Raw genomic sequence first — 24,067 nt, forward strand, 5'->3', positions numbered from 1 at the left:
TTCCACTGCCCTGATACTTAACAAGCCTGGTGCCCTTCGCCAGGAACTGGTATCCCGTGATAGCATGTCCAAAGCATGTGAGACCACGTCTCGAAGGAGCATTCTCGATGTACTTCTTCAAGAGTATCTAAGTGTGTGTGTTCTTTATGCTCACTCACCAACTTCATTGTCAGATAGTCCATTCTGACTCTTAACAACCCTATGGGATAGAATAGAACTGTTCTATCGGGTTTCCAAAGCTATAAGTCTTTCGGAAGCAGCCTGCCACACCTTTTTCTTATGGCTTGACTGATGGATTTGAACTACTGACTTTGAGGTTAGCAGCCAGTCACATTAACCATTATGCTACTAGGGTATGTGTGTTGGGCTGGGTTGTCTAGATAAACAAAACCAAGACACTCATATATGTTTAAGAAAGAGATGTCCTCTTACCATAGTGAATGAAGGGGGAGTGCAGAGTAGAGACCCAAAGCCCATTTGTCAGCCACTGGAGGTCCCCTTGCAGAGGGGTCTAGGGGAGGGGATGAGCCAGTCAAGGTGCGATGTAGCAACGATGAAAAATACAACTTTCCTCTAGTTCCTAAATGCTTTCTATCCCCCTCCCCCCCAAACTATCATGATCCCAATTCTGCCTTGCAAGTCTGGCTAGACCAGAGGATGTACACTGGTACAGACAGGAACTGGAAACACAGGGAATCCAGAGCGAATGCTACCTTTAGGACCAGTGGTGTTGAGTGGCGATACTGGGAAGGTAGAGGGGGAGTAGGTTGGAAAGAGGGAACCGATTACAAGGAACTACATGTCACCTCCTCCCTGGGGGATGGACAAGAGAAAAGTGGGTGAAGGGAGATGTCGGACAGGGTAAGATATGACAAAATAATAATTTATAAATTATCAAGGGCTCATGAGGGAGGGGGCAGCAGGGAGGGAGGGAAAAAATGAGGACCCGATGCAAAGGGCTTTAGTGGAGAGCAAATGTTTTGAGAATGATGAGAGCAATGAATGTACAGATGTGCTTTACACAATGGATGTATGTATGAATTGTGATGAGTTGTTTGAGCCCCCAATAAAACGATTAAAAAAAAGAAAGAGGCACAATCCCAGTCTAACCCCCCCTACCCCAGCCCCACCCCCACACGCAGCAGGGTAAAACAGAGAACAGAGTAGCAAGGGAGCAAAGCAATAAAGTCCATGAGGAATCCCACCCCACCCCCCACCCCCACTGCCCCAAAAGAAAGAAAGAAAGAGATGTCCATCAAGAAAGTGGCCCACACAGCTGCAGAGCAGGCAAGCACAGTCCAATTCCAGGCCCTGGGCCAGATGCTACTGGAGAGCCTTCACCTCACACAGCTGCCCCATGATGAGCCCGGAATTGATGCAGGAGGCAGCATCCAAGGCAGGGAACATGATACATCACCAACAGTTCCCCAGGGTCAGAGGCCACATGCTGGCCACGGGCCTGTGTTCCCAATAGCCAGACCTAAGCATTGGGCCAGCAGCAAGAGGAAGAGGGAGGTCTCATTCTCCACAGAGAGCAAAGAGACAGCCCCGGAGATGCCAACAGGCTGTGGCCTGACTGAGAGGTCGGACTCTGTATCTTGGTACAAGTGCACTCAAGTTGACAGAAAGCCCAACCACCACGCAATGGATGTCTATGTCCCAATTACGAACGTGCACACAGAGACACACACACGGAGGCACTTCAAAGCTGGTGGGGAGATGGAATGAAAAGACACTGACGTTTCCCACAGGTCTTTTGAAGCCTCCACGTGTGTGTTATGTACGTATGTATGGAGACACACCCACACACAGGTAGGTGAACAAGTGTTGCTACTAGAGTGACAGCTCATACAGGTAAGGGTTTATTCCAGATGTGCTGAAATATGTCTGTCATCAGTGGATGGCTGCCCTTCTCAGGAATATACTGTCTCCGCCTCATTCAACCAAAAAACCCTCCCTGCACCTGAATTCCTTCCAACAGGGGCAGCAGCCCCACGGACACAGCAGAACTGCCCCTGTCGGTTCCTGGGGCTGTGAATCTTTACGGAGCAAGAGCCTGGCTTCCTCCGGGAGAGGAGCTGGTGGTGGTTTCCTGCTGACCTTGCGGGTAGCAGCCCCAGGTGCAATCCACAAGGCCACCAGGGCTCCTGAAGCTGCTTAAATCAAACCCCCAAAACTAACAGTCCCCTCAAAAATCTTCAGAAGAGATGTGGTAGGCCAGTTAAATGCAAGGCTCAGAAGGTTCTGGCAACTGATTTATTGAATTCCAAGGGGATTATCTTGAGAGATTTCTTTGAAGGGCACAGAATGGAAGGTCACAGTGGCTCGTTAAAAATAAGAAAACTGAAAACTGTCTTGGTGAGAAAACGAGGAAAGCTGAGCGGGACACGTTCTTCCCTCCCAACGAAGTGCCTGCCCGTTCTTTAAGGGCAGCAAGGCTGTCCTCCGAGAGTTTTGCTGGGACATCCTATCCCTGCTCCTCCCAGCCACGCTCTGCTCCTTCAGACGTCTCTGTGTTCTTCATCCGCCAAGAACACTTACATGACCCCCGAGGAAACACAGATGGGAGCGCAAAGGGCTGTTCAGGGAGGTTAGAGAGACACCACCATCGGATGGAGAACATGTTGAGAAACGGAAGCTTTACTTTGAGATATTTTTGTTTCATAAAGGTTCCTAGGATTTTGTCGCAATGCGTTTTTATTTGCCCAGCTGTGTGTGTGCATGTGTGCTTAGTGCTCTATACCACTAGTAAATGATAATATTTTTATATCCTTCTTGTGTAGAAAAGTGCCATTATTTTCTTTAAATTCATCATCAACAATCAAATACACTGCAGGATAAGAGACTGCATTACGATTTTAGTCTCTGAACCACGGACAGGGGTTCCTGGGGCATTCTTCCCGGAATTGTTTTCCAACACACACACACACACACACACACACACACACGTGAATGCACATGCACACACAGGCCTCCAAGAAGCCTGGGCAGGAAGAGCGTAGGCTTTGGGTCAGAGGCGCTGCAACCCACGAATGGGGCCTTGATCAGTGATTGTCCACTCGGGGCCTCAAGGTTCTCGTGCTAAAGCGGGACACTGGGATGTCTCCGGTGGTCGAAACAAGCAATTACAGGCACACTGAGTAGTTCCTACGATTTCTCCTTTCTCACTTTCTAAAAAGCCAGAGTTGTTTGGCTTTATATGTCAAATAGGCTTTTCCTGGAATAGTTCAATGTGAATATTCTTTCCTAAAAGGAAATGGAAAAGTACTTTGGCTCAGTATCCACATAGGGGGGGGGGGACCAAAACCCAAAGCTGTCAGCTATTCTGTGACGGCTGAATCGTAGCAGGTAGATGAATTCATAGACTGACCTTGTCTGACGTGGATTTGCCAAGAATGCATTTTCACAATGTGCTACTTAGGGATCCGATCTTCAGGTGAGCGAAACTCAGCTCAAGCAAGCTTTGCCAAAGGTCTGTGTCCGGTGGGGAGGTGGTGGTGTGGGGAGAGAGGGTGGGGCGGCCTCATTTACAGGAAGCGAAGAAGTACGGAGGCAGGATCAACACAGATGCAGCTGGGCCTGTGAAACCACTGACGTCAGGGACTCGCCATCTGCTTTCTCAGCTGTTCCTTTCTGCGTATGAACGCTAGTCTTCTCTCTGTCTGCAGACTGTCTATCTCTACAGGTTGAAAATATGCCAGGAGGTCCCAAGTGTTATAGTTTACAGAGTTGGCTGCCGACGGGAGACTAAGTTTTACTTTCCAGATCACCATGCCCAAAAGGCCCAGGGGAAGCCTTGGATCAACCTGAGCTGGGCCACTACCCACACCTGAGCCACCAGGAGCTGGGATGCTCCCCACTGCAGCCCTCGGGCACTCTCCAGAGACGGGATGATGCAATGATTGACGCAGGGGCGGGCGTCCTTAAAAAAGGCATTCCACTTCTTTCCTCTCAACCCCAAATTCAGACTGACACATTAAAGTGAATTCAGGAACTGGAAGTAAAGAAGTGAATTTAAAAACGGATACAAATGTGATTTGGATTTATAGGTGAATACAATGCACCGACAAGGAACATGAGCGTGACAGGTAAATTATTGATGAATGCAACAATACATTGGCAATGAGCGGGAAGCACACAGCTGGACACGTCATGTACGTAATGACAAATAACAGCTTTCCCAACTGGAATCGATTAAAAAAAAGGTTTCCTCTATTTAAAAGAAGACAAGAAAGCATAAATTAAGCAACCACCTTTTTCTAAGGAGGAGAGTTTCAAAAAGTGGGGAAATTGAATGCAAGAATAATGGGTTGCACTATTAAATTGTATCATATGTGGATTATATCCCAATAAAAAGAAAATAATCGGATTTATCCACAGACTTTTATGGAGCCGCCCACATACTGGCAGCTTTACTTTTAAGGAACTCTTCTTGCTTGGTATAATGGGAATCTACTGCATCAGCAGTAAGCATGTGAAAGCCTAGACTGGGCAGGGCGCTGAAATGTCAGCATCGTATTTGCAGAGATGATGAAACCCAGGACACACAGTGTTTTTCTTAGAAAGAGAAATGATCACTTACCATGGTGCCAGGGTATCTCTCAGCTCGCTCCAGCTCAAAAGACCTTATTTTATGGGCACTTATTTCATCAGTGTCGGCAAAGACATAATGCCTTGGAGTGTATTCATTAGACAAGCTCGCAAGCAGTCTCAGGATTTCTGTGGTATGGCCACCTGAAAACAAGGTGGGAAGGTCAAATGTTAGGAAACCTACAGTAGACATCTATGTCCATTTGATCATGCCACACCAAAGCTATGTTTCCTGGGAACACACACACACACACACACACACACACACACACACACACAAAGGCAGAAAAGGCCTCTGTGCTTATGTAAATAGCAGTTGGCCATGGGAGCCCCGGGCACAGTGATTATAAGCTGGGCTAGGCTGCACTGGTGGGCAGCGGTGCCGAGGGAGCAAGGTGGGGCTTTCTACTCCCATCATAGTCGGTCTTGGAAACACAGGGGGGCAACTCTACCTTGTGCTACATGGTTGCTACCTGTCAGCATCAATGGCAATGAGTCTGGGATTTTTCTTGGTTTATACAGGGGTGGAGAAGAACTGGTATAAGAATTTAAGCAACACTAGCAGTAAGTGTTAAAGGAAGTATAAAGAAGTACTTAAGTCAATACACAGATGCAAGACAGCCCCCCCCCAAAAAAAAGCTCAATTAGTCCAATGGACTAATGGGCACACAAACTTCAGCCTCCCTCACCCTGAGTCAGAAGAACTAGACAGTCCCTGGCTACCACTGCCAACGGCTCTGCCAGGGAGCACATTAGAATGTCATGGTTAGAATGTGGCAAAAATCAAAAGCAGACCAGGCTTATTGGGCCAACAGAGAGCAGTGGAACCCCTGGGGCTCTGTTTCTTAGTCATCGGTCAGGTCTGGTAATGAACTCACCCTCAGGTCTCAATTGTCATGCAAGCAATAGACAAGGCTATATGGGGAACAGTCACCCTAGGGAGGTGTGCACCCCTCAGACCAGCCAACCACTCACGATGAAGAGGGCAGCATTTGTCTAAGTGCCAGGTGACTACAGAAAGCGGAAGGGAAACAGGAAGCACAGCAACGAAGCGGGATACATGCTGCCACACGGTGGAGTTGGCACTCAGTGACATGAAATGAAACGTGCCTGGAAGGAAAAGCACGGGGCAAGCAAATGGTTATGAAACCCAACGCCAACAGAGTAAAGGGGGCCTTGGTCAAGGCTGAGAGGTGAATCGGAAGATGAAGATAATGCACAGACAGGATGAGGGAGACCACTGGGCAGGGTGGGGATTCCATGGGGTGAGATAGCAAGATTTGAAACACAAATTCTACTGAGGAGGGTGAGGTGAAGGAAGCTCCGGAGAGCAGGGAGTCAAGTGGGAAGCCTGTCACTAAGGTGTAGGCAGCCCGAGATCTGAGCTGCCGGGCCCTGTCTTCTTCCCAAGGAGGAGTTTCGCTCACTGCGAGCTCTCAGCTCCTGGCAGGGCTCTGGGCACATCGCAGGACTGACCAACCTTGCTCACACAACTCTACGTTCCATCCTTTACATCGTACAATCTCCCAAACTGAACATGTAAAAATGTGATGTTACATATGTTTACCACGAAAAGTAAAGGAAGCATACATGTAGAAGATCGATTGTGCTTCTGGAGGTGTCCTTCCTGGGGAAGAGTCAAAGGACATGTGCCTACTGGCTGAACTATAACGGTAAGCCTCAACTCACACTCATTTAAAGCAAAGCCTTCCAAATTCTTGCCAACACGCCTCTCCACGCCGCGCCACAGTCGAATTCGTTTCACGACCTCTCTGCCTCTGCCAGGTTAATGCCCTTACCGTGCTCTTAACCCATCTATTTGCTGTTCCCTTTATGCATACAGCACCTGCCCCATCGCCATTGTCGCTGCACGAGAAAGCGCTCAATGGTGACAGTGAACGTACAGGATAAGCAAACAACTTCCGTGGTGCTCAAATCAACAGATTTTTCTTTTATAGTAGAGAAGGAAGGGGTTTCTGTGGCAGTTATGTAATCTGTCAACTTGCAAAGGGGTGGAGTCTAGCCTGTCAACCAGGTCGCAGCTTGATGACCTCATTTGGAGGGATGGAGAAGATAACTAGCTCACTGGTGGCCAGGGCCACCCAGATTCTCTAGACTTGTCTTCCTGTGAGACTTTCCTGTTGACAAGCCACATGGAGCCACACTGATGGCAGCCAGGGCCCTGGAGCTGGAGGAGCCATGTGGAGACCCACGCCAGTGCTGAGGTGCTTCCACTACTACTGAACCCAAAGGACTTTCACCCACTGACTTGTGATCTTCCTGTATTCAGCATCACTGCATGTGTTGCATGAGTCTGAAAAGGAATTTATAAATGGGTATTGAACACATGGGCTAATATCAGACTTATGGAATTGATCTGGACTGGGTTGGGATGTTTTCTTAAAACACGATTACTCTTTTATATAAAGCTCTCCCTTATACACATATGAGTATCTTTGGATTTGTTTCTCTAGTCATCCCAGAATAACACAGTTTCCTCTAGATTCTAAAAGGCATTAGATTTAGAAATGAAAGGGAGATAGATTTAGTATAATTCTCAGGAGTTAAAGGCATATTTTAACTTGATAAATCGCTACCCATTTTCTTGCTTAGGGCAAGTAATTCACACTTTTGATTTATACTTATTTTAGAATCTTTATTTATAGCCTTGAAAGAAGTATGGTGGTTTGCAAAGTAGGTACTTGTTTTCACAGCTGCAACAATTAAGGATAAAACTTAACAGTCACAACATCTTTCACAGCAATTAAAACTGCATTGTACCTGCAATTGGTCTCCACTCACCTGAGCCAGTGAGGAAGGAGAGTCGTGAATAAGAGGATTCAGACTGTGTAGCTATTTGCTTCCATGATAACTGTCCCCACTGTGCCATGAGACTAGAATGGGATGGTGCCTGGCTACCACGACTGAACAGTTTGATCTAAGATTCTACAGAAGAATCCTAATCAAAGAGGAGGGAAGATGAAGAATAGATTTCATATTATCATGCAGCCCAGACTGTCCAGAGCCATGAGAGCTGCACAGACTTCTGAAACCATTTCTTGGAGATCATCTTCAAATCTTAAACCAAAAACATCTCCCGGAGATGCTGCTTTGGCTTAACTAGTGAAAGATTTCTGCGTCAGCATTATGCACTTTTAGGATCAGTTCCTATGGGGCCAAGTGGATAACAGCACCTGGAAAGATCCAAAAGGGACCGTAGGGGACAGTGAGTTCATGTTCACGAAGGAGGCACAGCCAGAAGGTGAGGCAGAGAATGGCTGGGCAACTTGAAGACATAATCAATGTCACTGGGCTTTACACGACGATATTGTTGACGTGGTATCTGTGCTCCTGTGCTTAATACACATTCACAATCTTCACAGTGCGCGTTTTAACAGGTTTTTCCCTTTTTTAACGAACCCCTCATTGTGCGTATTCATTGTAAATGTAACCTTGTAGCTGAATAATTATTGAAGTGGAGGCTTTTGTCTTCCACTGCACATTTGTATCAGACAACCTTCTTAGGGAAGGAAGCTCTCTCGACTCTCCCTTCAAACACTTCGAGAATCCAACCACTTCTCCGCCCCTCCTTGGGCACCGTTCAGCCGCAAGCCGACAGGAGCTCTCGCGGGGATCAGCACGGAAGCCTCCAGGCCAGCTCCCTCTCCTCCCCTCCAGGCTGCCCTCAAGACAGCACTGAGTGAGAGCCTCTTGCAAAGAATCATCAGGTTTGTTAGCTCTGCTCAAAACCCTGCAGTGGCATTCCCTCTCAACACAAAGGATGGATGCTAACTTGACCCTCCACTGTTACATCTCTGACCCCATCGTCCCCTCCTCCGCCACTTGCTCAGGCCACTTGGTCTTCCTTGTGGTTCTTCCAACAAGGCCGCAGAGTCCTACTGCACTACCTCTGCACGCTTGCCCAGGAAATCTGCCGCTCCCGTCGACAACTCTATCATCCCTCACAATTTATTATGGGTTCTATTTGTTGCTATTTAAAAAATCATTTTATTAGGGTCTCATACACCTTTTTTAAAAAAATCACTTTATTAGGGGCTCATATAACTCTTATTACAATCCACACATACATCAATTGAGTAAAGCACATTTGTCCATTCATTGCCCTCATCAATCTCAAAGCATTTGCTCTCCACCTAAGTGCCCGGTTTGCTATCTACTTTTGTAGCACCCCTCCCACCCCGCCCAGCCCTACCGCATTGGAAAGTGAGCACTGTGAGGAAGCGATTTTTGTTCGTTCTTGCTGCTCCAGAGCTTACAAGCATGCAGGAACTCCTACTGCGGAATGACTGGAACAGGGAGTTCAATATGGTATATATCAAATTTGCCAAAGGATCTTACAAAATAACTTGGACATTTTCTGAATATAATCATTGCCATTGGGTCAATTCTGACTCATATCAAACCTATTTAGGACAGAGCAGAACCACTCCTTAAAGCTTCTAGGACTGTAGACTTTGCCATGACCTGCCAGCCTCTTCTTTCTCCCTTGGAGCAGCTGGTGGGTTTGAACCACTGACCTTGTGGTTAGCAGCCCAAGTCTTAGGCCACAATGCCACCAGGGCTCCTTTTCTGAATGTAAATGGTCTCTTAATAATATTGCATGGCATCAGGGTAAGCACTGGCAATATCTCCCTACCCTTCTGAAATTCTAATCATGAATTATTAAACCGTTTACCTCTGTTTCACTTGCCCATAACACCTTCCTACACAGAACAATTTGGATAACCGAGAGGGACAACTTGCTAGATGAGGTCTCAAATCTTAATTGGGGTTCCTCAACAAAAACCAAGCCCCACTGTTGTCAAGTTGATTCTGACCCATGGTGGCCACGGAGGGCAAAGGAGACGTGCCCACTCAGGTCTCCAAGGCTGTAATCTTTAAAAACACAGATTCCAAATCATTCTCACAAGGAGAGGCTACTGAGTTTGGACTCTCTGGGAGTAGCCTTGCACTTAACGTAGTCCACCAAAATGAATCTATCAAGCGAGTGGCTCTCTACTCCATCCCTGCACCGAGGCCCAGAAACTGGGACATCATCCTGCAGACCTTCCCTCCCTTTGCTTCTATTTTCGTTATACCAGTCCTGTGGATTTTATCTCCTCAATCTCTCCACCCCCAACTCCCATCGTCCTCCTCAGACCACCATCTGTCACCTGAATTATTGAAAAGGTTCCTATTTGTATCCCTACCCAACTCTTGTCCCCATCAGAACATTCTCCTGACCCTGGAGGCTCAGTGATCTCTGTAAACTCTTAGATCAGATTGGCTAGGTCAGTCGTCATTTTAAAATACTTAGATTGCTTCATTACAAGAGCTACCTAGGGTCCACTTTGTAAAACTCTTTAAACATCACCACACCTCTCCCAATCCACATTTTCATAGTGAGCACAGAAAGTTTGTCCCCGTAAGTTGCAAAGGAGTGCTTAGACCCGGAGGCATGTCCACCCAGAGGGACACAGGTCACGAGGTCTGGGGCAGTCGAGCAGCAGCGATCGCTGGGTCAAGCAGGACTGTAAAGGTCCTTCAGCTGGCCTTCGGGGAGCTCTGGTGACGGTCGCGGTTTCTCGTTGGGCTGCTAACCACAAGGAGGGTCAGCAGGGTGAAACCACCAGCTGCTCCTCGGGAGAGACATTCGGCTTTGCACTCCTGCGAAGAGTCACAGTCTCGGAAGCTCACGGCGACAGGTCTGCTCTCTAGAGCCCCGAGGAGGCAGAATCGACTGGATAGCAGTGAGTGTAGTGTTTGAGTTTCGGTTGGAATTGGCTCGATGCCAATGGGTTTTTGGTTTTCTGAACTTGAATCACTTCCCCATGTCACGCTCTACCCAACAGGACTCCTTCATCCAACCTTCTAAAGTGCTGTTCCTTTCCCACGCTGTGGTCTGCTCGTCATCTTGTGGGTCTCAGTTTCCATCCCCTTTTCCCGGAAGCTTCCTGTTCTAGAGTGGTGTCCTTCCCGGAGACGTCTGCAGCAATCCGTCCACTTCACAGATGATCTTCATGCGGCCAGTGCTGCTTTGACGCACTTGGCTGCTAAACAGTGGGCTGGTGGTTCACACCTGTCAGCAGCTCCCTAGGGCAGAGACCCAGCAGTCTGCTCTTATTAAGACTGCAGCTTAAAAATCCCCCTGGGGCAGCTCTAGTCTGTCTCACATGGGTCACTCTGAGTCAGAACTGTCACAACAACAGGTTTTCTGCACCCCGTCTAGTCACTGCTCCGGCCTCACGCTTCTCACAGTGCCCCACACACAGCACTCATGGCAGACAGCTGCTGTCCATTGGCACAGCTTCGTTTCGTGTCTGGCCACTCCGATGGCCCCAAAAATATTAAGTGAATAAAGTCAGGATGCATAGGTATACATAATTTTAGAATATTTTCACACAATAAATACTATTCTATGGGCAATGCCAAGCTATGCACATCTGACTTAAATGTACCACCCATTGTTACAAATCAACTCCTGTAAAGTTTGTTATATTAACAATTTAAGTACAAACTTTTTCTATGGGTGTGGAGAGGGTAATAACTGTTATAAAATAGATCATCAGCACAGTAGTAAGTGCTGGGGAAGGCAAAAGTACTTATTTCTATATACACCTCCCAAAATTACAATATTCAGTTAGTGCAATGGACCATGCAAACATTTGCCTCCTGGACCGCGACCAGAAGAACTAGATACACGTGTTCTGAGAAGGACCCGATTAGAAGGTCCTGGATCAAGTGGGAGGAAAATAGGGAGCAAGACTGGTGGGACTCCCAAGATGATAGCTCTTGGTCACCCTTTAGGTCACAGTTCAGTCAAACAAGAGGCCCATCTAGAAGAGTGCGAGAACACTAGTGAGCTATACACATCTTAGAATAACCAGCCATTTGAGATCAAAAGGACACCATTCATCCAAAAACAAAGCTAAGAAGGGTTAAGAAATAAAACAGACCCCCCCCCACTATCACGACCCCACCTCTACCTTACAAATCTGGCTAGACCACAGCATGTACACCGGTAAAGATTAAGAGCTGGAAACACAGGGAATCCAAGACATATAACTCCTTAGGACCGATAATGAGAGTAGAAACCAGGAGAGGAAGAGGAAGGTAGGGGGAACCGATCACAATGATCTACATATAACTCCCTCCCAGGGGGATGGACAACAGAAAAGTGGGTGAAAGGAGACATCAATCAGTGCAAGACATGAAAAAAAAACTTATAAATTATCAAGGGTTCGGCCATCTTGCTCAGAAGCAACAAAACTCACATGGAAGAAGCACACCAGCCTGCAAGCTTATGAGGTGCTGAAGGATCCATTATCAAGCATCAAAGAACAAAAAATCATTTAATTGTGTGTTCACCTTCCTGACGCGATCGCTGAAGACAAATGGGTGCATAAGCAAATGTGGTGAAGAAAGCTGATGGTGCCTGGCTATCAAAAGATATGGTGGCTGGGGTCTTAAAGGCTTGAAGGTAAACAAGCAGCCATCTAGCTCAGAAGCAACAAAGCCCACATGAAGAAGCACACCAGCCTGTGCAAGCACAAGTTGTAGAAGGGATGAGGTATCAGGCATCAAAGAACAAAAAATCATTTTATTGTGAATAAGTGGGAGTGCAGAGTGGGGACCCAAGGCCCATCTGTAGGCAACTGGACAGCCCCTTACAGAAGGGTCACGGGGAGTAGACGAGCCAGTCAGGGTGCAGTGTAGCAATGATGAAACATACAACTTTCCTCCAGCTCCTAAATGCTTCCTCCACCCCAACTATCATATCCCAATTTTACCTTACAAATCTGGCTAGACCAGAAGATGTGCACTGGTACACATAGGAAATGCAAACACAGGGAATCCAGGCGGATGATCCCTTCAGGACCAGTGGTGAGAGTGGTGATACCAGGAAGGTAGAGGAAGGGTGAGATGGAAAGGGGAAACCGATTACAACGATCTACATATAACCTCTTCCCTGGGGGACGGACAACAGAATAGTGGGTGAACGGAGACATCAGACAGGGAAAGATATGACAAAATAATAATTTATAAATTATCAAGGGTTCATGAGGTAGGTAAGATAGGGTAGGGAGGGGGGAAATGAGCTGATACCAAGGACTCAAGTAGAATGAAAATGTTTTGAAAATGATAATGGCAACAAATGTACAAATGCGTTTGACACAATGGATGTATGAATAGATTGTGAAATGACTTTTTTTTTAAAGAAGAAGAAATAAAGTGGAATGGCCAAAGGAGACACAGGGAGGGCGTGGGATCAACCCATAATGATCATTCTGGGTTGCAAGTGATAAAGTGAAACAAAATGTATAGGAATTGTTGAATGGAAAACGGGTCTACTCTGTAAACTTTCACCCAATTCACAATAACAAGTTGAAAATAAAATTCAAGTTACATACAATGGTTCACAATAATAAATGGGTGCAACTTTGCAATATGAATCAAAGTAGGATTACTGTATTAGTATGTTAATGTTTAGACGTGTGTATGTTCCTTGGCCCTAAAACGTTGTTATTCTCGTGGATCTTTTGGTATTTATAAAGGTAATTATTCACTTTGCCCCCTTTATCATGTAGTATTCGTGTTTGCTAAATTAAATGGAAAATCCTTCGATTAGTAATGCAAAAGCCACAAAATTTCAAACAAAAGTATAACATACTAGCATCACAAAATTTCCGAGTCTTTTCTGCCCATCAGCACTTGTCAGAAAAATGCACGTTAAATGAGAGGCTTCCTTCCAGATACTTCACTGGTGTAATAAATTAAAGGACACCAAGTCGGCTTTAGCGTCCCTAAAAATCACAGCTAAGAAAACACTATGGGGCCGTTCTTGCTTTTGAATAGACGGGGTCGTCTTGAGGAAGAATCAACTTGATGGCACTGAGTCTGGGGTTTTTTGGTCAGCAGTCGCAAGCCAAGTTCACTAGCTTTTCCCCTGGGCAGGCTGACCCGTGCCAACAATGAGGAGAAACTACAAATCCCGGCAGGCGGTGCTTCGCGTGGGCCTAGGAAAACCAGCTAGCTGTGCCACGATGCATTCTGGGGTTTGTAGTGACGATCAAAGCTCGGCGCTCGCCGCCGAGTTACTTACCGGACCCAGCCACTACCAAGAGACTGAGAGACTCGCGGGGCACAACGACTCGGCGATGAAGCACCACCCAAAGGCGCAGTGCTAGGAAGACGGCCAGGCACCCTCCTCCCAGCGCTGCTAGAATCAGGGGACACGCCATGTTAAAAAAAAAAAAGCGCAAAGCACTCGTGTACTACTTCCTGGAACCAACTGGTGACGTACACGGACGGTCCGCGAACTACGGGCGCCGAGAGGTGCCCAAACTGTCCACCGTGGTGGCCTGGGCTTGCGAGAAGTGGGAGGAGTTAAGCGTCGTGACGCGATCGCGCACCGACGGCGCGGGCTTTTTGTCTGCGGTTGGAACCGACCAGCCGCTCCGCGGTGGGGGGGTGGCGGGGGATGGGGCGAAGAACGCGCGGCGGTCAGCTCGGATAAAGACGGGAAGTCCTGCAAATCCAAAGGGGCAGTTCCACCTTGTCCTGTCGGGCCGGCATCCACTCGAGGACAACGAGTTTGTTTTGCAAGCAAGAGCCGGAATATGAAAGGTTCATCCGTGAAGTGTGATTGTCTGTGTGTCAGTTCCCTTGTGCGCCCTAAAGCCCACAAAGCACCCGTGGGAGCAAGATGTTCAGCTCTACTACTGGCATAACCACCACCCCCTCCCAACTACACACACACACACACACACACACACTTTTTTGTTTTATTCTTCACTGTCTGAAAAATGTTCTGTCACACAGTTAAAGATGCTTGGGTACAAAAAATAAAACCTGTATTTAAATATTGGATACCAAAAATCCAAAAAGTAGCCGACACCGACTTGAAGACTCCCACTCAAACTGCCCCTTCTCCATCACGCGTGCTTTTAACTCCGCACCAACGGTATGAGTACCCTTGGGGAGGCTTCCCGAGGGAGGGGTGGGGGCCAGCGGTTCAGGGTGGTTAGCTGCCCTGGCTGGAGTCGGTTCTGACTCAGAACAACCAAACTCACTGCCACCTGGTTGATGCCGACCCACAGCGACCCTTTATGACCCTGTAGAGCTGCCCCTGTGGGTTTCAGAGACTGAAACTGCAGGAGTGGAAAGACCCATCTTTCTCCCTGGGAGCTGGCGGGTGGTTTTTAACTGCAGACCAGCCCATTGCTCAAGCACTAAGCCTCCCGGGCGCCAAGCCCAGAGCTCCTAGGGATCCCGGAAGTACAACAGAAGGACACGCTGTCCGGTCCTGTCCCCTCTTCCAATGGTTATGTTTGAGCCGAAGGCTGCAACCACGGTGTGAGTCCATCTGGGGGAGGCGCGTCCTCTCTCGCTGCCTCTCTCCCAAGCATAATTGATTTCTCCAGATGGCGTGTCCAAAGTACTAAGAAGTCCTGCCAGCCTTGCTCCTCACGAGTACTACAAACTTTTAAAATTGTTCTTTGTGTCCTGAGCCAAAATGATGATCTGGTAACCCCTCCTGGAACGGCCATTTTCTTTCTATCTGTACTTAATCTGCATTCAGCTACATAAAAATACCGAGACTGGAGACGCCTCTGCATCCCAGTACAGTTTACCTTCCATTTCCCAGAGGCCTGAGACAGAGGAATACATCCAGAAAGGTGAAACATCTTCTCCTAGTGAAATAAATGGCAGATCTAGAGTCAGATACCAAGAATCCCAACTTCTACTGCATGGCGACACTACACCGTTTATTCTTCTGCTACATTCAAACTTGACTTGCCTAGAGTTTAGGGTGTGTGTTTCCAAATGGGTCCACCTGCTGTCACCTCATACCACAGAGCTGCTGACTCAGAGTCTCTAGAGTAGGGGCCAGGGTCAGCATATCTGGTCAATGTGTCAATGCCTCTCCCTGCCTTGAGTCGTTGGCGACTCATAGCGACCCTATACGCCAGGTAGAACTGCCCCAGGAGTTCCAATCCTGTAACTTGTTTGTGGGAGTAGAAAGCCTGGTCTTTTGCTTGAAAAGAAGCTGGTGATTTCGAACTGCAGACCTTTTAGATCACAGCCCAACACGTAACCAGGAGCAGACACTTACTCCTTGGGAGATACTTACTTAGGGACTTTATGGGCAAGTAAATGATTTTCTTTCTGCGTCCTGGACTTCATGCCTTCCCACATTCGGCATCCTGTTGAATAGTCTTACCCAACATCCTTACAACAAGGCCATACGGTTGATTTTATCTCTGCAAATAAAACGAACCCATAAAGTTAATTGGTCAAAGATTTCGTAGCTGCTTTGTGGTAGAGAAAATGAATTGTGATCCTTGAAGTCAGTGCTTCGCAAGTTCTGATGGATCAGAATCCCCAGGAGTTACAAATGCATAGTTGAAAGTAGAGGTTGGGCTTGTAGAAAGTACAACTCAAGAATACTGTAAATAATCTATTTTTCTTTTATCTAACTGCTGTGCTGTTTCCAGCAATGGCTATGTTCTAAAGTTGATTTCCTTAATACTTAAGAGAAGACTTGACACAAAAACAAATAAGCAAACCATCAAAAAGTTCATTGCCACTGAGTCGATTCCAAGTCACAGTGGTGGTCCCAGAAATTACACCCAAACAAGTTAACCTTCAAAATGAAACAAAACAAAAAACTCAAGAGATGAGTCTTCTTCTGTTGTTTTTTTTTAAGGGCAAGGAAGTCTTTCCCAGAAATCCTCACAGCAGACTTCCTTCCACTTCCTTTGTCCATTATTCGTGTCACTTGTCCAAACGTTAAGGGAATGAGATGCTACAGAGCTGGCTAGGGTAGGGATAGTGGAGGATATACCAGGGGCCTTCAAAAATTTGTGGGGAAATTACCTTATTTTTTTCATTCCATTTGTTCACAAACCTTTTGAAGTCCTGGTGTATAACTCTCCTATAGCATATAGCCATTCTATGGACAGTGGGTACAAAATGAACAGTCTCTTGGAAGAAGAAGTTTGGAGGGGCAGGGGAAGACTGGGTGTTCAGTAGACAATCTACAGCCATAAAGACAATGTGTCTGAAATAACTTTGTGAACTAGTACAAGTAATACGGATGCCAGGCATATTAATAGTTATTGGGCTCAAGGACATAATCTCCATATTAAACAACATCAACAACAACAACATTACCATTGAGTCAACTCAGGGACCCCAAAGAGCAGAGGTTCTCAACCTGTGGGTCGCGACCCCTTTGGAGGATTGAACAACCTTTTCACAGGAGTTGCCTAAGACCATCGGAAAACACATATTTCTGATGGTCTTAGGAACCAAGACACTGCTCCTCTCTGTCTCCAAGCGGGACTGCCCACATGCAAACATGCCCACACAGAAGTACCCGGCGTGAACGCTGTTACCCATGCTTCAAGACAAGATTTCATTTATTTGTCAGTAGAAATAAATATTTCACAATATATAATCACACTTTTGATTAATCACTATGCTTTAATTATGTTTAATTCGGTTCAATTTGTAACAATGAAAATAAATCTTGCCTATCAGATATTTACATTATGATTCCTAACAGTAGCAAAATTACAGTTCTTGAAGTAGCAGCGAAAGTAATGTTATGGTTGGGGGTCACCACACCCCAGGGAACTGTATGAAGGGTCTCGGCACGCGGCGGGTTGAGCACCACTGCTGGAGAGGGCTTCTGAGGCTGTGAACCTTTGGGGGAGCACATACCCTCCTCTTTCTCCCAAAGAATGGCTGCTGAGTCTGAACCTCCAACATTGTGAGCAGCACCTCCCTGCTTACCAAGCTGCACCGTATTCCTTAGAGGTGTACCAGAGCTTATATTCTGACCTCTGGTTTTTGGAAAGTTGCAGTTTGCAATGAGAGTCCTAAATCCATTTTGAATCTAGACATAAATTGAACCTCATTGAGTTCTTTCTCGCATGGTCTGGCCGTGTAAAAAAATTGCCCTCAGAATGGTGTTTCCACAAAGTGGGTTCCTATGATTCCCTTGGCCAGGCCAGGGAGGTGCAGTTTCACCCTCGGGGATTTGTCTGAGTGTGCCCTTGATGGAAATTGGGGTACCCATGGCACATCCCCCAATCAAGATGGTCAAAGGTCAGAGGGCTTCAGAACCAACCCTGTAAATTTTCCCTATCTGCAAGACCAAATCATGGTCCCATTTCCATTTCCTGTCTGCAGCTGTGATTGAATCTGCTGCCAATCATAATTGTGGGACAATTTCCTTTGCTTGCCAAGTTCGATAGAAGTAGCGAGTTTGCTGGGAATCCCTCAGATCCCAGGATGGTTTCCTGATGACGGTCTGCTGCATTTGGATGATCCATATGTGTCTATCTTTGTCCTGTGTAATACTTAAAAAATGGCTCCTATAAAATCTATTTGACTTTGGGGTCGTTCCGACCTTTAGCACAAGAGGACACCTCTGCGTTCCCTCCTGCCCTATTCTCACTACTTGAGTTACCAGTACCTGTAGGCTGAGAGTCAGAATTGGCTCGATGACAGCGAGTTTGAGTTTTATTTGCTTGCTTTTGCAGGGCAAAGGTAAGAAAATTCAGTTGGCCACACTTGGTATAAAGCAAAAATAACCGGGAGTCCAGCATTTGGCGACTGCCCGTAAGTGTGGAGAGTAGAAGTGGGCGTGGCTGCAGTTACTGGCTGAGTTACTCTAACGTAAGCACAAGGTCAAGCTGTATATTATCCCTGACACTGAAATTTAGGATTTCAAGAAGAAGCTAGGGAGATGTCATGCAGAGGCAAGACCAAACTTAAAATAAATATTTGTTGGCTAAGCTGAGTGTTTAGCTCTGGCAAGCCCAGAATGCATAGGTACTGGAGGTTAAGAAACTGATAGATTCATCAGGAAAATGAAAATGAATGGGATAAGCAACCACATAATCAAGGGGAGATAAGTTGCACTGACAATGCGCCAATTAGTGAATATGGCACAGATTCATCGAGGTAAATTCCAGCAATGTGGAAAGCATCAAAAATGAGTTAATAATTGACAAAAAGCATAATGATATACGATCTGTAACAAATCAAATAAATTCTGCCTCAGAGGTGATTTTTATTGTCTTCTTAAATATATTTCCTAAAATTTCTATGGCAAATATCTAATTCATATATGAATATATTGCTAAATTATTTAAAGTATGATTGAAGGTTAACATTTAAATTGTTTAAAGTAAGATTACTTAGTACTATTTAAAAGAGTTGTGTCATTGGTTTATTCGTTTTTACTTAATAAACCCCTGTTGCGCCCTTGGCAGAGGGGGGTCATAGGAGTAAGAGAATTGACCGAGGAAGACATTTGATTAGAGAGACAGTGAAGGTACATGAGGGCAGATTTGAAATAAAAATAAATCTTGTCACTAAGTTAAATATCGGGAGTGAAGGAAAAGAAGGAACCACGATGGTGCCTAGATATTTGGATTAAACGCCGTCATGGGTGGGGTCATTTGCTAACTGGCAGGAAAACAAGCTTTTGTGATGGGGGAAGAGAAGATGGAAATGAAGTGCTCTGATTTGAAGTTCAGTTTGAATGTACATCCAAATAGGCCATTTCAGAGACAAATCTGGGAGTTAGTTCAGCAGGAAAGGAAAGTATAAATTTAGAACTCCTCATCACACAGAAGAGGTAGGACTCATAGGTCATTGCCATGGCTTTAAAAAAAAAAACATTTTATTAGGGGCTCATACAACTCTTATCACAATCCATACATAAACCACATCTGTACATTCTTTGCCCTCATCGTTTTCAAAGCATTTGCTCTCCACTTAAGCCCTTTGCATCAGGTCCTCTTTTCTTCCCCCTCCCTCCCCGCTCCTCCCTCCCTCATGAGCCCTTGACAATTTATAAATCATTATTTTGTCATATCTTGCCCTGTTTGACGTCCCTTCACCCCATTTTCTGTTGTCCATTCCACAGGGAGGAGGTCACTCGTAGATCCTTGTAATCGGCTCCCTCTTTCCAACCTACTCTCCCTCTACCCTCCCAATATCGCCCCTCACACCACTGGTCCTGAAAGTATCATCCTCCCTGGATTCCCTGTGCCTCCAGCTCCTATATGCACCAGTGTACAGCCTCTGCTCTATCCAGACTTGCAAGATAGAATGCGGATCATGGTAGTTGGGTCGGGGGGAGCATGTAAGAACTGGAGGAAAGCTGTATTCTTCATCGGTGCTACATCACACCCTGACTGACTCATCTCCTCCCCTAGACCCCTCTGTGAGGGGGTCTCCAGTGGCCGACAAATGGGCTTTGGGTCTCCACTCTGCACTTCCCCCTTCATTCACTGTTAAGGTTTTTTTTTTTTGTTCTGATCATGCCTTATACCTGATCCCTTCGAAACCTCGTGATCACACAGGCTGGTGTGCTTCTTCCATGTGGGCTTTGTTGCTTCTGAGCTAGATGGTCACTTGTTTACCTTCAAGCTTTTAAGATGCCAGAATGCTATCTCTTTTGATAGCTGGACACCATCAGCTTTCTTCACCACATTTGCTTGTTCACCCACTTTGTCTTCAGCAGTTGTGTTGGGAGGGTGAGCATCATAGAATGCCAATTTAATAGAAGAAAGTATTCATGCATTGAGTGAGTACTTAAGTGGAGGCCCAATGTCCTTCTGCTACCTTAATACTAAACTTATAAATATAGGCACATAGATGTATTTCCCCAACCTCATATATATATTTGCATATGTACATAACTTTGTCTAGACCTCTATAAATACCCTTTGCCTCCCAGCTCTTTCCTCTATTTCCCTTGACTTTCCTCCTGTTCCACTATCATGCTCCGTCCCCACCTGGGTTTCAGCTATACCTCTTACTTATATTACCTTTGATCATGCCCTACCATGCCACACCCACCTCACCACCAATTTGGATCACTTGTTGTTCCCTTGTTCATGGGCTTGTTAACACCATTCCCTTTCCCCACACCTTCCCCTATCCCACTTTCCCCCCCGGAACTGTCAGTCCCATTGTTTTTCCACCAGATAGTTCATCTGCCATGGATTTTTTTTTTTTAAAGCTTCTGATTTACTGTGGGCTTGACCTTAAAAACAAACTTCCCAAACAGCTGGGAACATTTTGTACCTTTGTTTTGTTTCCATTGCCAAGCTCAGCACCAATAGAAATATACTGTATATACTCGTGTATAAGCTGAGTTTTTCAGCACAAAAAATGTGCTGAAAAACTGGGGTTCGGCTTATACACAGGTCAGTGGTACCCCAGCGAGCTGTAACATCTCACTGGGGGCCCCCATGGTAAGGGGAAGAGCGCCTGTTATCTCGCGGGTGATTGCCATTTCTCCACTGTCCTTTCAAAGCCCCGCTGACACTGTAGGACTTTGAATGTTTGTTTAGTCACATCTAACCAATCAGAGCCGTCCTATGACGTGTATCTTTAAATAAGCCTTTTAAAAACCATGTGTGAAGGATGTGACATAAGTGGATGTCATCTGGTCAAGCCCGACTAACAAAAGGAGGAAATCTCATGAAGCCTGACATAGAGTTAATAGCAAAGGGGGTTCGAGATACATGGGAAGACATTCCAGAAGACATGGTGCTGAATACAGGAAGATCAAAGGCCAGTGGGTGGAAAGTCCTGTGGATCCAGTGGTGGTGAAAGCATCTTAGCACTGGCAGGGGTCTCCCGTGGCTCCTCCAGCTCCAAGGCTCTGGTTCCATCAGCATAGCTCCATGTGGCTTGTCAATAGGAATGTCTCCCAGGGAGAGAGTGTATCTGGCCTCCAGCAAGCTATTTGTCTCCTCCACGCCTCCAAATGAGGTCATCAAGCTGCAACCTGATTGACAGGCTCTTCCACTCTTACTATTCTCAAATTGACACCAGATTGTGTAACTACCACAATTACACTCAATACATTTGTCTTATCTGCAATTCCATTCTTGGAAACATTTTTCAAACCATCTGTTTGGATGACCGACAACACTTCCCTGTTTTTTTCTTCACATCTTCTACCTTGTCAAATTGCTTTCCTTTCATGTTCCTCTTCATTCATGGAAACAAAAAGAAGATCCATGGGACATGGTCAGATGAGTAAGGTGTGTGGGGCAAGAGAAGCATGCTGTTTTTAGGCCCAAACTGGCACACTGAGATGGCTGCATGAAGAGGTGCATTATCGTGGTGGCAGAACCAATTCCCTGTCTGCCACAAATCAGGCCTTTTTTATTTTTAATTTTTATTTATCATTTTATTGGGGGGGGGCTCTTACAAATCCTATGGAAATCCATGATTCAATTAAATTAAGCACAGTTGTACATATATTACCATCAGCATTTCCAAAACATTTTCTTTTTAAAAAAAATTATTTTATTGGGGAATTGTACAACTCTTATCACAATGCATACATCCATCCCTTGTGTCAAGCACATTCGTACATATATTGCCATCATTTTCAAAACATTTTCTTTCTACTTGAGTCCTTAATATCAGCTCCTCATTCCCCCCCCTTTCTTCCCTACTCTCCGACCCTTGTGAATCCTTGATCAATTAATATATTATTATGGTTATTATTATTGGTATTTCGTGTCTTACACTGTTGTCTCCCTTCACCCACATTTCTGTTATTCGTTATCAGTCCCCCTGAGGGTGAGCTATCTATCCAACCTTGTGATGGGTTCCCCTCTCTCCTCTTCCCCTGCCTGCCCCTTCCATCCCCTACCCTTGTGATATCACCACTCCCACTACAGTTCCTGAGGATTTTATCTGTCCTGAATTCATGTGTCGAAAGTGCTTATTTGTACCACTGTGTGTACTCCAGTCTAGCTGGATTTGTAGGGTAGAACTGAGTCATGGTAGTGGCAGGGAGGAACCATTCAGGAGCTAGAGGAATGATGTGTGTTTCATCAGTGCTAAACTGCACCCTGGTTGTATTGTTCCTTCCTTGTACCCTTTCTCTGGGGAAATGTCCAATTGTCTACAGGCTTTGAGTCTCTACTAAATCCTCCTCATTCACGTCGATATAATTGTTTGTTTGGGATCTTTTGATACCTGATGCCTGACACCTCATGATCACACAGGCTGGTGTGCTTCTTCCCCGTGGACTTAGATGGCTGCTTATTTAGCTTCAAGCCTTTAGGACCCCAGACGCGATGTACTTTGATAGCTGGACATCATCTACTTTCTTCACCACATTTGCTTATGATCATTTTTGTCTTCAGTGATCTTGTCGGGAAGGTGAACATCATAGAATACCCAGTTCTTAGAACAAAGAGTTCTTGCATTGAGGGAGGACTTGAGGCTCAAAGTCTTTCTGTGATCATAACACTTAACATATAAATATATGTAGATTGGTCTATATCCCTTCCATTATAAATTCATATATTTACATATATACATGCCCTCTGTATAGTTTTGGCTTCCTACCTCTCTCCTCCTGTTCACCTTCCTCCTGTTCCACTATCATGATCACCCTCCACTCAGCTCTCAGGAATTCCTCTTGGATACATTGCCCTTGAACAAACCCCACCAGGCCTCCTCAACAGCATGTTTAGATTCCTTGTTGTACCCTCATACCTGAGTTTGTCGGCTTCCTGCCCCCCCTCCCCGCCCTGTCCTTTCCCATGACCCCCACTGGTCCCAATGGTTTTTCCTTGGGATTGTTTGTCCTGCCTTTAGGCCTTTTGCACACTGTTAAATATTTTCAGAACTTCTATATAGAAAGCTTGATTGGCAATCTGACCTGGTGGAAAGAACTCCAAATGCCCACTATGAGTCAACATTTTTGTCTGTTCAGGAAGTTGACAGATGTCCAGAACCAGGTTTGTCATCAATCAACATTTCACCTTTTTTGAAACGAGAAAACCACACATATACTTGAGTTTTTCACATAACTGTTCTCGTAAGCTGTGCTCAACATCACAATGATTTCTGTGTCACTTTTACCAAAAAGGAAACAAAATTTCACAGCTGCATGTTGTTCTCTTAAATCGTCCATCACATAAAACATGGTTCGAAAGCAGTTTCATAAAACTGCTTTTATGAAAAAATTCACTGTGACCAGAGAGAACCTTCCCAGGCGACGCCACTGTGTGCACTACCTCAGAGTGAGTTGCTGGATGCTTCCCTAGGGGGAAATAATATGTACTATGAAAGCTTTGCCCAGCAGGGCCTTTTCTGTTTTGGGGTTTTTGTTTATTGGGGGATGCCCCTTCATAGAACAGCTCCCTCAGGGTTTTGAGACTATAAATATTTACAGGAACAGACAGCCTCATCTTTCTCCTGTAGCACAACTGATGGATTTGACACCTTGACCTTGTGCTGAACCCACAGTGCTTCCAGGGACTCTTAAGAATGGCTCATCAGTGGGAAGAAATTGGTACAGACAGGAACGGGAGTGGGAGCAGGAGCAAATTTCTTGAGAAAATGAAAGGGGCAGCGGTATAGAGGACAAGTGGGGAGACTGCACTTTGATAGGAGAAGGACGCTTTCTTCCATG

The 24,067-nt window shown here is 45.8% G+C and overlaps 1 protein-coding gene across 1 annotated transcript in view; it reads right to left on the minus strand.

Annotated features, from left to right (window-relative positions):
* Positions 1-13,892, minus strand: part of ALG14 (ALG14 UDP-N-acetylglucosaminyltransferase subunit) — a 127,330-nt gene extending 113,438 nt beyond the window's left edge. The window contains exons 1-2 of the mRNA XM_075558617.1: positions 13,694-13,892; positions 4,583-4,734 (exon numbers count right to left, since the gene is read on the minus strand). Of these exons, the coding sequence (XP_075414732.1) occupies positions 4,583-4,734; positions 13,694-13,832 (291 nt within the window). The 5' untranslated portion in view covers positions 13,833-13,892. The remainder of the gene's footprint in view (positions 1-4,582; positions 4,735-13,693) is intronic.
* Between the last annotated feature and the right edge of the window lie 10,175 nt (positions 13,893-24,067).

The sequence above is a fragment of the Tenrec ecaudatus genome, chromosome 1 (genome assembly GCF_050624435.1).
Source record: "Tenrec ecaudatus isolate mTenEca1 chromosome 1, mTenEca1.hap1, whole genome shotgun sequence".
Taxonomy (NCBI): Eukaryota; Metazoa; Chordata; class Mammalia; order Afrosoricida; family Tenrecidae; genus Tenrec; species Tenrec ecaudatus.